This window comes from Phasianus colchicus, chromosome 7 (assembly GCF_987193195.1).
Source record: "Phasianus colchicus chromosome 7, bPhaCol1.hap1.1, whole genome shotgun sequence".
Classification (NCBI taxonomy): Eukaryota; Metazoa; Chordata; class Aves; order Galliformes; family Phasianidae; genus Phasianus; species Phasianus colchicus.
In genome coordinates, this window is record NC_143442.1 from 32,246,372 (window position 1) to 32,259,416 (window position 13,045).

At 44.3% G+C, this 13,045-nt stretch overlaps 2 protein-coding genes across 12 annotated transcripts in view; one reads left to right on the top strand and one right to left on the bottom strand.

Moving 5' to 3' along the window:
- Positions 1-13,045, top strand: part of RPE (ribulose-5-phosphate-3-epimerase) — a 48,775-nt gene that overhangs the window by 1,177 nt on the left and 34,553 nt on the right. For 3 of the 4 annotated variants that reach the window (XM_031604370.2, XM_031604371.2, XM_031604373.2), the window contains one exon: positions 100-3,955. The exons of the other annotated variant lie outside the window; for it this stretch is intronic. In XM_031604370.2, the coding sequence (XP_031460230.2) occupies positions 100-222 (123 nt within the window). In that variant the 3' untranslated portion in view covers positions 223-3,955. Of the gene's footprint in view, positions 1-99; positions 3,956-13,045 lie in introns of those variants that run through there. 4 annotated transcript variants of the gene reach the window in all.
- KANSL1L (KAT8 regulatory NSL complex subunit 1 like) overlaps positions 4,962-13,045 on the bottom strand; it is a 57,147-nt gene continuing 49,063 nt past the window's right edge. For 7 of the 8 annotated variants that reach the window (XR_016468431.1, XR_016468434.1, XR_016468432.1 and 4 more), the window contains 6 exons: positions 12,882-13,006; positions 11,966-12,020; positions 7,234-7,346; positions 6,081-6,261; positions 5,183-5,485; positions 4,962-5,087 (listed from right to left, as the gene is read on the bottom strand). Coding sequence is in view for 1 of the 8 variants with exons in the window: in XM_090144426.1 (XP_090000552.1) it covers positions 4,979-5,087; positions 5,241-5,485; positions 6,081-6,261; positions 7,234-7,346; positions 11,966-12,020; positions 12,882-13,006 (828 nt within the window). In the remaining 7 variants the exon portion in view is untranslated. The remainder of the gene's footprint in view (positions 5,088-5,182; positions 5,486-6,080; positions 6,262-7,233; positions 7,347-11,965; positions 12,021-12,881; positions 13,007-13,045) is intronic. The other variant, XM_090144426.1, reaches the window with a different exon arrangement.

Here is a 13,045-nt window from a genome sequence, read left to right on the forward strand (position 1 = left end):
CTGCGCCTGCAAGCGGTGCTCCTTTGTCCTTCGGCCTGGCGTCGGGCGCTGCCCTTACTTGTGTCCCATGTCACTGAGCGGGTGTTTAATGTCTTCCAGGCGGGTGCAAATATGATTGTGTCTGGCAGTGCCATTATGAAGAGCGCAGATCCGAGATCTGTGATCAATCTGCTAAGGAATGTGTGTTCAGAAGCTGCTCAGAAGCGGTGTCTGGATCGGTGAGACCTACCCGAGCAGTGCTCCAGAAGGCTCTGGGCGCACAGGAAAACCCTTGTTTCTCGTGCTAAGGGAGGGCTGGATGAACATTAATCGTGGAAACTTGTTGCTGCTGAACAGAGGAATCATTCCTTCGCTGCAATGAAGCAAGCAGCAGTGAAAAACTGTCTGGCTGTCTTTCAGGGTTGGAAATGCAATGGTTTGAACCTGTTTCTTGATTCTGTGGAGGCTAATTGTGTGGCACAACTTGTAATGCTGGCTGAACTGCAGTTCAGTCGATCTTTGCTTGCTAGAAGAGTGTAGCACCGCTACAGGCTGTTACCTTGTGGGAGACTAATGAACCTGCCTTTCGCTGTCTGTGTTTGTCATTTGGTCTGTGCGTTCCTGCAAAACTTTTCCATTGTCTGCATTAAACACACTTCTGCTGTGGTAAGTCTCCCTTAAGCTATTAAAAATGAATAGTTTGGGAAAAGTGCACTTAGTTAGGTGTAGGAATCCCATGTGTGATTGTCAGAAACACTTCTGTGTTTTGCTTTTACTGCATGGAACCACTTGATTTACATAAGTGGTTCAAATACCAAACAAGTCGGTGAAACATCTTTACCAGGTCCCAAAAACTGGGGAGTACTTTTTACCTTTCAAATATTGATTCAAGCGACAGGATTCTGTAGAAGAATGTTAAAATGCATTATCTTGACCTATGCCCTCTTTAGTTCATGCATTTACCCAAGTCAGTGATTTAGAAGCAATTTTGTTGCATGTAGGTTGAAATGCAGGCGATAGAGGAGTTTATTTCTTTAGCTGCTAAATAGCTTAACTCTCCTCTTGGTAACTAACCTGAACAGTTCTCATACTTTCCAGTTCTTTGCTCTATCATGTCTGGTTTGGACACATGAAGTAGGAGAGCTCAAAACTGGAGGAAGACCTTAGCAGGGCATTTTAGCTAAGACTTTCCTCCTGTGGCTCTAATTAGCCTTGCTCCCCCCTTTAAATTTTCATGGTATTCTGTGCGGTATTTTTTCCTGGACTAATGACAGAAGGGTTGCAAACTGTCTGCTGCTCTGGGGGAACACAGCAGAAGGCTCAGCAGCCGCAGCCTGGCTAAGCAAGATGATAGTCTGTGTGGCTGGTGCATGCCAGAAAGAAGCTGGGTAGAGTCTATATGCATTGTGCGTATAGAAATAGAGCTCTGGTACCTGAAATGTAGGCTGAGCAGCCAACAAACAGCTATGCAGAGTTAGTGCAGGAGTTGGAAGTGTGACTTCTTGTGCTTTTGAAAGCAGTATTTGTGTCCTACAGCTGCTCTGAAGCTGGGATGACCATTCCGTTGTTTTAGAAAAAAATAGGCCCGAAGTCATGCTGTTTAACTGAAGGCACTGTGCTGTGTTCTGAGCATACAACAATGCGGTATGTTTTCTTTACATGCTGTAGTCACTTTGTCACTGTTTAAATCTTCAAGTTCATACTTGCACTGAGTCTTGGCTTAGCAGTGCTGTGAGATACACTACACACACAGGAACATTGCTTAATTGTTTCTTTCCCTGTAAATCCACCCAGAATGCACTGTGCAGCTGGTTGCTGTGGCAGTGTCCTCTTATAAACCTCAGGTTAAAGCTAATTGTAACCACAAAGCTGAACAATCTGCAGCAGTAACAGTAGCAATGGTTGTTCTTCTGCCTATAGCACTTGTCTTGTTTAGTGCCTTGACACATACTGGAAAGTTGTATGTTAGGCTGCATTTAAGCCTCTCCTCCTGTATTCGGTGATGTATTCCTACTGCAGAGGCACTCCAATAGCAGGACTGAGCACCAACAGGACAGCTGGTAGTCTTACTGAGTATCCACAGGGCTCAGCAAACACCAGAACTGTTACAGTGCTCTGACAGATCAGAATTTTGGCAACAGTGGAAGGAGGAAACTGAGGGCAAGTCACCCACACTCAGCAGCCAGGGGAGCTGAGGCACTGTCAGCACTGAGGACAGGGTAAAGACATTTGGACACATCCTGAGCAAGGCTGGGACTGGACGTGTGGTTCAAGCACAGCTTCAGAAAAAATGGTTTAATTTTAATGGGTTTTAGAAGCTTGTATTGGCACTTACATTCTGCTAAGGTGCCTGGATGCAGAGGTGAAGTACTTTAACCCCCATAGCAGCAGGGAGCAGAATATGTCTATTGAAAATGGTGACAGGGAAACTGCATTCTTTATGCGGCTGCAACACCTGAGTTTTGGGAGAGGGGGTTGTTGCTTATGTTTAAGTTTGTATTTAACAGTCAGCCTTTGTAAGAGCTGCTAGCACTGCTTCTAGTGCTGTGGTTGAAGGTGTTCTTGCAGTGACATGAGAAAAGCAACTGCCACTTCCTCTTGGCCACCCTCCCTCCCTGGCCTTTGCCCGCTGTGCCTGCACGTGCTGCTCACCCTGGGAGGCTCTGTGCACTGCTGGAGCTCTCCAGCCCGTGGCTGCTTGGGCAGCTCTCTGTGCAAGGCGAGTGGTTGCAGCTCACTGCTGCAGGTGGAGTGAGCTGAGAGCCAGAGGGTAAGAGAAAAGGCTTTGGACAGGATAGGGTGGGATAGGACCAGACATGCACTTTTATGGTTTGTCCAGTATGTTTTTCAGTCTCCTGGCTGCTCAGCCTGTCTTTGCCTAGCTGTTTTGTTGTGAGGCACTATTTCCCACAATGGCTGAGCAAATGCATATGAAGAGAGGACAAAAGGAATTCTGCTTACGCTGACTTGCATCTGGCAAGCTAACAAACAGCTGCTTTAGAGCAGCACGGTGGAGGCTGACCCTTAAAGCAGCACAATGGTTCAGTGGGACACTACAGCTGGTTACTGTACAGCCATGAAGAGCAGCTTTACAGCACGTGAGTCTGACCAAACTTGGGTCATCTGTCTCTTTTCTCACATTTCAACTCTCTTCACCTCCCTCTCCTTGAATAGATCTGGAAAACCCCTCTCCTCTTGCTTCTTCCCATGCAATGCTGGGAATGTGTTTCCATTTCCTGACTGCATCTTCAGGACACATCAGGGAGCGAGCAGGCTGCCTTACTTGCTGTGGCTCTGTCCCAGCTCTGAACTGCAGAACTGCTCACATATGTCAGGAATCACACGGCAGGAAGCCCTGACCTTACAGTGAAGTGGGTAAGGAGGGACACCCACTTACTGAAGGGCTGCACGTAGTGGAAGAGCCCTGCAAACACTGGTGGCATACAGCTTTCTGAAGGCTTTTCCTAGCAGCAGATACGCATGCAGGATGAGACGAAATGGTCACTTCTGTAGGTAGATGCTGGGGGCAACCTTGGCCTCAGGGCACCAGTGCAGCTTTGGTATGGCAGCACAGCTTTGTGCCACTGGCATTTGTGTGCTTGCAGAGCCCTTCCTTGGCTGAGCAGGTCTCTGTGCCAAGAGGAAGCATCACTATGGATTCATCGCTTCTAGAAGGCCAGCAAATTCAGACTACGTACAACAAAATATATATGTATATATATATATATATAGAAATAACTTTTAATTAAAAAAACAACCTTGCATCAAAGATTATAGCATCAGACATTGAGGCAAGATTCAAGTTTAAGACAAACCAGTGTTAAAAAAATGTTTAAAAAAATAATCAGAATGTGCAATAAACTACAATGTAGCAATAGGTTGTAGTGTTGAAACTTTACTGAACTGTTTTCAGATGTCCAGTGTATATTTCCTGTCATTCTGACAAAAAAAAAAAAAAACAAACAACAAAAGGATTGACACTATAACTGGGTCATCTGTCCAGTGCCATTCAGTTCCAGCTTTTACACACAGAAGAAACTTTTGCACAAAAACAGAGACTCCTATAATATTGCCTTCAACTGTCCTACACAGAAAAACTTCCTGTTGGTAAATTATACCTACATTCAATGCTTAATCTTTGTTAATACCTCTTGAGATTGCAGATACATTCCAAACTACCCTATTTAGATGCAAGTTGAAACAACTTGCTTTTCTTTACTCACTGTGAACTCGCTGGGAAATTAAAACTACCCAGCATCACAGTGGAGAGCTTTTGGGCTTTTTTCCTTACTGGTCTTCTAGCCATCAGCCATCTCTTCCTTTTCAGCTAGTCACCAAATGTTGGCATACTTAGAGACTCTTGCAAGGCACTGTACAGAAATTACAAGACTTTTTGTCTTTAGCATATTAAAGCAAAATATTATGAGCCTCCTTTGCTACTGAAGGACTAAAGAAGTGAGATGACCCAGAATTCAATATTCAGAGAGCTCCTCTTCTCTTCCAATTCTCTATACCCATACAACGAACAGGAACCCTACTTTCTGAGTAGCAGATACATGGACTATTGAAATGCAGTGGTCTATTTCTATCTTATTGCTTGAGGACGTCTATACAAAACATGCCCTGGCACTACTGAGAGCTGAGTACAGATTTTAAGCTAAAGGCAAGGCTTCCACACCGCCTGCTTTCAAACTGCTGCTTCTCACTTGCCCTTCTCTTACGCACAGGTTACACGCATGCATTTAAAGAGAGGTGGATTTTCTGCCACATGTTCATGCCACACAGGAAAATAATGAGTGGTTATTGTTCCTCCCCACTATGTTGTCAAATAGTTTTTCTGTATTCAGTTGAAGTTGTTGGTTTAAGGTTGACAGCATATCCTGCCGCACCAGAATCGACTGGAACCAGAAACGCATTTGAAAACAAACAAGACAAAAAAGGATGATCACTAACAAATGTGGCGATATGACAACAGAAAGCAGTGAATGCTGCCAGCAATTTATGTGTGCCCACTCCCAACACTGGGAATATTAGACTTCCAGCTTGAAATAATTACTTTCTCTTGGGGTTCAGGAAGAAGAAAGTGTTGTCTTTGGGATTTATCCTGCCTGTTACAAAGCAAGAAAGAAAATATATTATATGCAGCTAACGTACAGGTTTTGAATTGTGCTGTCATATGCTGTGTGAACAAGAGAGATTTTACCTTACACTTTTCTCCACCTTAATTGGCTTTCTTAATGAACCACATTACTCCCTGTCACCTTTGCTTTCTTGTACTGTTGATTCCCAGGCATACATTTTCGCTGTCTTCTGCCTCTTCTGTAGATTGTTTTCGTGGTGGAAGGCCATTGTCTGGCAAACCAATGGGCGTACATGGAGCACAGGGAGAGTCGCTGGGGAAAGCTGCACTTGACATTTCAGTCTGATTTGTTATTTGATCTTGGCACAGTAAAGCTTCCACCTCTTCATCTTTTAGTGGAAAAACTCGAAGTTCCCACAGCCCAGACTGAAAGGAATCGGAGAGAAAGGGAGAAAAAAGGGATTTTGGTTGAGTCTGAACTGATTAGCTGTGTGCAGAATGATCTGCTATCAAGTTACAAATGAGCGTCATTCTTTACAGTAGTTTGTGGGGCTCTTCAGATACAGAACACGGCACTACGAGGCACCAGCTGTCCATGTAGGCTGGCCTCGTGTGGTTTTGAACTAGTAACAGAGCTGTGATGGTACAGGCACAGCATGGGAAGGGGAAGGCTCTTTTCCCTGCTGCCAGGCATCAGGTACCTGGCCATGACTCGCTCAGGCCTGTCTGGAATGCCAGCCAACAGCCCTGAGGAGAGATTGAGCAGCCCTGAGCCCAGGCCTGCCACACTCACCTCTAAAACATGTGCTGTGTTTGCTGAGCTGTGAAAACTTGATCTGTTGACAAATGTTAGGTTTCATTCATCAAAACATACGTATCTAAACAGGAGCACTACATTCGGTCCACACAAACTAGAGTGACAGCAAGGAGGGACATGGATACGCTCAAGCTCCAAGTTTTAGACTAAGACCCGGTGGTCACTGGAGTCCTGAATGGACTGGAAGCTACCAGAACCACCCACCTTTGCTTCCTGGCTCTCTCTTCGGAGTTGTGCAATCCCTGAACAAACAGAGCTGTGGGCTTCAGAAGTCAGGTCGGGAACAGGTTCAGCAGCGCAGTGCAGCGAGGCACAGGAGCTGCCAGGGTGGTCCTTCTGCACCAAATCTTGGCCGTGTCGTCCATCAGCATTCTTGCTGTAAGATCTAGCACGGGATAAAAGAGGCAAAAGTCTTAACGCCTGGTTCCTGCCCTTTTACAACACTGAAAACAATCTGTATGTGCTAAGTTCTGCTTATTTAAACAGAAAGAAATGAAAATGCAAGATTCTCGACAACCCTGCTGTTGCAAAGAGTGCTGTGCAGAGGAGAAAAATAAATGAAGATGGCTGGAACAGCCATGCTCTGGCTGCACAACAGCTGGAGGCTGATTCTGCTTGGGAGCGCAGCATTGCTTGCAGGCACCCGATCCAAACCATGCTGCCTTCCCCCTGTGCCAGTGTAACCCAGAACAGCAGGTTATGGGCTCCCCTAGTGCACAAGATAGGTGTTAGTCTTATCACACAGACTAAGCCAACTTCACATATGATCACAGTTCACTTTCAGTGAAGAACAGACACAGGCTTATGATGAATGGCAAAAACACTTATCCCAACATTTATAGGACGGTTTTTATCCTAGCAGATTGTGAAGCCATTTATGGGAATCCTTTTCCCAGTGCTGAATTGCAGATAGAGCTGCAGGATGCTCACTCTTACATGCACTATTGTTCTCAAGAGTTTTAGGGGGAGTTTTGCACCAGAGAGCAGGCCTGTGATAATTAACCTTTTCATTACCAGAACACGACTGCTTAAGCGTAAGGTCCTTGGCACAGCCTGTCAGGTCAGTGAAGAAGGGCTCCTGCTGCATAGTGTGGCTGAAGTCAGCTGGGAGTGACACAAACTGATCAGTATGGGAACAAAACCTTAATCAGTGACACACCAAATTTCCGTAGGTTCTGCGTGCTTCAGAACTGCATGGCCTTCTTTTTACAGCTAAGGATTAGTCCGGGTACTGTCCCTGACAAGCTAATTCACAAGGAGTGCCCTTGTTTTCTGTGTCTCAGTTCCCTGTGACAGCCGTGCCATCAGCCATTGCGATGAGTTGAGCAGGAACACCCCTCCCAGTCAGTACACCTGCCTGCTATTCCTTCTGGGCCAGCGGCTCTGCTCCCACAGCGACCACCTCGCTCGCTCTCTTTCTTCATACTTTGTATGACGTGAGGAAAACACTTCATCTGACAGATCTTCTGCCTGTAATGAGAAAGGAGGGAGACACAACTGCTGCTGTAATTAAGAACTTCTCTAGAAACAAAGACAGAGGGTACTGTATGTAATTCTATGGAGGTCTGTTCGCTGAACACACCAGTAGAGAGGATGATGCATGCTTGCAGTATGAAGGCACGTCAAAATAATGGGATGCTGTCACAGTTTATTTCTTCATGTGCCTGTGGTCGATCTGAATTGATACAGAAATTATTCCCCCTACCACCTAATGCATGTTTTCCTATGGTGGGAAGCAGAAAATTAAAAGGACAGGTATTTATAATGAAGACGAGCAAAAATTCCAGAACTTTCCAGAGCCTGCTGCAAGAGGGGGCTGGGAGGCAGAAGGATTTGCCAGGTGCTCTTTAAGCACAGAGCAATAGGTCTGAGCTCACAAGGCCGGGGTTAGCTCCACACAGAGAGGCACACAGCAAACCTGAGGTGCTGCATTCCTTCTAGGAAACCAAGCAGAAAATCGCTTCTGCTTTGAAGAGGGCACTTCTTAGTGAGTGATCTGCATGACCCAGGTACGACTTCACACAGACCTAGCAGAACTATATTTTAACTGCTTGCAGTCAAATGAGCCAGCTTTTTAGATACAAACTCCCCCGATGCAAAAAAAAAACACGTCTGACCTTCATTTTGAAAGAGCCATCTTCATTTCTCCTGCTGCTTAGAGGTAGCTGGGCAAGGAGCACGGTGCTGCCCGTCCCTCTCACCAGATCAGGGTGAGCTCTTGGCTGGGCCACTCCAGCACTGCTCAGAATTGTTTCAGAGCGCTCCAAACCATTCAGCCACCTCAAAGTTCACCTAAGAACTAAGGCTGGCAAGAGCATGTGAGTGCTGCAGCCATGAATTTTTGTGCCAGCTGCTCCCAACTCAAAAGCAGCGAAATTCTAGGAAACAACAATTCCTGGTCATAAACTGCGTTGCCAGATCATCCCTCGACAAGAACTATACCAAGAACTGAAGGTCATGGAAAATAAATTTGATTTTCTATAAAAACGAAGTTCTCAGGGCTGTTACACAAGCAACATCGTCTGATTCCATCTGATAAAACACAGAACCAAAAAGCAGAGTCCTCACTGCTCTGCCAGAGACAGGCAGGCTGTCAGCTGGATTTATGCTGCAGCAGAAAACTGATGTCCCCAGTTCTTCTGCAGAAGCCATTCCCTGCATGAGGACTTGCAGCACTGAAGCAGTGCATTACCATTATGGCTCCAAATGCAAAATACTGCAACGCATTTATGCTGCTGCAAACATATCCTATAGTGGCATTCCTCAGCTTCCCGGGGACCACAGTTCCAACCTAAGCTGGACTACATGAACTACAGCCCCACAACAAAATTCAGCTGGGTTGATGAAAAGGGCCCCAGAGTTGCAGTTCAGTGCAGTCTGAATTGGCCATGGGAGCCATTTGCTAAAACTGTAGCTGCCTGCTTCCTCCTCAGCTCAGCACTCAACAGGAACCTTCAGACAAACAAGCCTGCTTTGTTTGCCCAGCTCATGATTTCTTTTTGAAGACTCCTTACTGCCTTTATGTATTTATGTTGAACACAAACAGCTTTGTTAGCTGTTGATTTCCCTTCATGGAAGTCAACCTAATGTGTTTCCTCCTCTCTCTGGAATTCACCAGTCCTGTCCCTTGGATGGCATTGGTCAGGGTCTGCACCTCAGTTTAGATTTTTCTTTTCCAAGGTCTACAGTGCAAAAGTGAGAATTTTATGGACTACCAAAGTGTTATTCCCTCAGGGAACATTTAGGATTTTTCTGTGTGCTCAATTTCCTTTGAAGTGCAAACAAAAGATAATTCCGAAAGAAAAACTTAGACTTTGAAAATACTTTTCTTAGCAAATTGCCAGAACTTTTCATGCAGGGAAGAAACTTCATTTTTAATGAGCTTCCTTTCAAAATCAAAGCCCACATTCCTCCCCTAGCCAAGAGTTCTGCAATACTGAAATAAGCCTTATTGTACCTCTTCTGTGGCTGATAGCAGAGATTTGACTACTATTTAAGTTTTTCTCTATTCCATCCAAGACTGACCACTAATACAGTTGATTTTAGAAGTATTATTTGTTCCACTGACAAAATCACATTACCTCAGCATAAACCAGGTCTTTACTTGATTCAGTACAGCCTTTGCTCCTCCCTAAGACTTTATGTATTTCTTCCACCAACTTTAGGTTAATTTATACTTACTATGGCTGGAGCAATTTGATTTTTTTCCTCACTAAGAATAGGTTGAAAAAAGGCCAAAGAACTGCCATTACTTGTCAGAAGGTTCCAGCAGTGATGTTGAGAGCAAAGGCTGGAAGGTCTCTTTGTGAAGCAAATCTAAGGAGCTCATGTAAAGAACAACACCTTGCTTCCATTAAGATGTGAATTCTCTCCATGTCATCTAGCTAAGCTACAAGGCACTGGGCATTCACCTTGAATGAGCAAGAACAGCAGCAAGAATAAAGGACCAGGAATATTTCTGAAAAGTTCTCAAAACAAAGTCAGTGCTTCAGTCTTCTGCTTCATGGGAAGCACTAAGTCATACACCATAAAAACACGTTCACAAAACTAATTACACAAATAATTATTCTGAAGTACTTGTCATTACCAGAACAACTACAAAATAAACTTTAACGCTATTCCATACCCTTGCCTTGCCAGAAACTTTAACCTAGACAAAACAAAACAGGAAAGCCCATGCCACACCCTCCCCTGCATTAAAACAATAACAGGCTGCAAATTCATACATGCAGACCAGGAAACACAAATGCTGCTTGTCCAAAACTTCCAGAAACAAGAACAAGGTACCCCAAAAAGGTAAGCCTTCTGTACTCAAATGTGTTGTGAATGGGGAATTGTTGAGTTCCTATCCTTGCAAGTTCAGCTCCTGTAGAATCTGACAAACTTGGACTTCGTATTTGTTTTTAACTTGTGGAAACTGTGGGTACAAGTCTGCTGCATCAAGTGGAAGAGATCCTAACTGCTGGTTGACACAAGGAGTTTTAAATTTAGCTAGACAGAAGACAACAGAAATATAACTGTTCTATAGCACCACCACAGGCTGCTCTGTAGTAGAAAGCAAAGAAAAAGCTTCCATTTCTACACAAGCAGTCAGTACATTTTGCCCTCTTTCTTCTTTCTCAATGATCTGCTGAGGATCACCTTGATGTTAGTACAAGGAAGAACCTCAAGAGAGTCAGAATGTGAGTGAAGAAGAAAAGGTAATGCCCCTGTTCTCTCATGCCTTTTCTCAAGCTTACTCAGGACTAAGTCAGCCCAAAACCTAACCAAGGCAATGGGAGATTTATGATCAGACAGCCACCTTTTCTCAGTGCTCAAAAAACATCCAAACCAATTAATACGATCCCAAATGAAAGGAGGAAGATTGGCAAAGGACAAGTTAGAAGAGTAAGCTCTTTATCATTTTCCTCATCTGACATCTCTCTTATTCTACCCAGCAGCTGATAGACAATATTGAAGCAGCAGACCACAGCAGGAGGCAAAGCCACTTTATTGTACTCAAGTTATTTCCTGGCCAAGTGATGATGAATCATACAGGCTGAACTAGGAATGCCAAACACAAATGTACTGGGACGGCTATTTAACAATAAGTGCACATGCTTCACACAGAGACACCCTGAAGCCCATTCAGCATTATGTTTAGCATTATCTTCTGTACAGCTACATAAATGCAAAACTTTCCTATTAATAAGGCCCGTAAGCTCTGGTCATGGATGTTCTGAAAGGTAAGCTCAAGAATGGATGAAAGTATAAATGCTAATCCTATAGCTACAACCATCGGTAATGGCCTATAGCAGAGACTGGAGAGAGACTACGGATGTTCAAAGGGCAGGTTTGTCTTTTGACACTCGAAGAGGAGCCACAATAAGACAGGAAGAACAGAAAAGCAGCCTAGAGAGCAGACTGGCTGTTATGTTCACACTGGGGCTAGGCTCCAGCTCATCATTAGGGGAGAAAAGAACCCCTCAGCCTCTAAGTCCACAGGCAGTCCCTGAAGGAAAAAGGGGAATTTTTACGTCTGGAGAAAGCAACAGTAGTAGCACGTGGTGTGCAGATGTGGCAAAAAGATGAGTGGGAAATGCCAAAGGCTATGCTGTTCCTGAGAAAGCAGAAAAGTTTGCTTCCAGCAGGAGGGTTGAAAGAACACTGACAAGAAAACTTGAACCTTCTGCACCTGCAGGCAAAACGCCAAATTACCTTTTGAAGGGCAAGAGGCCACGCAAACTGGCCATGAAAGAAAAGGACAAGAGACATTATAGCACAGGTAGCTCCAGAGACAGTCACGGTAGCAGATATTTGAGAACTCAGGAGCAGGGGACTCTACGTGAGCTCTGACTGTGCCAATAGCAAGGGACATATGAGCTAGATGAAAAAGCAATTATTAATGGAGGTACTTGCATTTCTGTCATCCACTACAGGGTCAGGTAGGTTGGAGTAGGACATATTCCCAAGTTCTGACACCCAGTACTTTGAAATGTGAAACTTAGCAGGATTTGCACAAAGTTGGTGACTTTAGAAAATATATACTGATTATCCCAATTACACATCCAGTTTAACCATGCAGTTGGTTTAATTAAAATATAGCTTACCTCTTCTTCATCTGCATGAGATCTTTCCAAAGGTTCTAATTCAACAACTCTCCAGCTAGAAATGAAACAAGAAGTCAGTTTACCTAAAAGTTAAGTCATTGTTTCAGCTGTAAAGAATGGCAAAGTCACCAAGGTTGGAGAAGACCTCTAAGATTATCGAGTCCATCTGTTCACCTGCCACTGTATTTCCCCATTAAACCATGTTCTACAGTACAACATCTAAACATTTCTTGAACGCTTGCCAGGGATGATGACTCCACCACCTCCCTGGGCAGCCTGTTTCAGAGAATACTTTCTTCCTAATATCCAACCTGAGCCTCCCGTGGTGCAACTTAAGGCCATTCTCTCTCATCGTAATTATGCAGGAGCAGAGGCCAACCCCCACCTCACCACAGCCTTCTTTCAGGGAGTTGTAGAGAGCGATAAGGTTTCCTCTGAGCCTGTTCTCTACACTGAACAACCCCAGCTCCCTCATAAGACTTGTGCTCATCCATCACAGCTTTGTTGCCCTTCTCTGGACATGCTCCGGGGTCTCAATGAACCAAATGCACACAAAAGACAGCAATCTCCATGTAAGTGCTGAAAGGGTCAGCCCAATAGCATACTTAAGCCTACAAGTATCACTACAATTAAAATGATATAAAATCCCTTTTATTTTTAGTCAGTCTCTGCATCTGCCATCACTCTGTGCCTATTGCTTTATTTCCCTTTTACCATCAACTGACCAGTCTTCCTACCACCCATCTTTTTACCCACTTCTATACACAAATTGAAATGCATAGTAAAAAAAAATACCACCAAGCTCACAAGAAGATCTCCTTAGTATTGTAGCATTGTCTAACTACAAATTATTAATATCCTTAATGCTGTCACGTTCATTTTACCCCCTTCTTTGCAACTGAGGTCATGAACAAACCTTGGCGTCAGGATTTCTTTGTACTGTAGTTTCTCCAACTTTGATGGTGCCACCAGTGACATTGGAATAACAATGTTGTCTATGTCATAGGAGCTCTCACTTCTCAACCTCCTCCTGGAGTTATGCTGTATAATAGAATCAATTCAAGACTCATCAGCTTACAA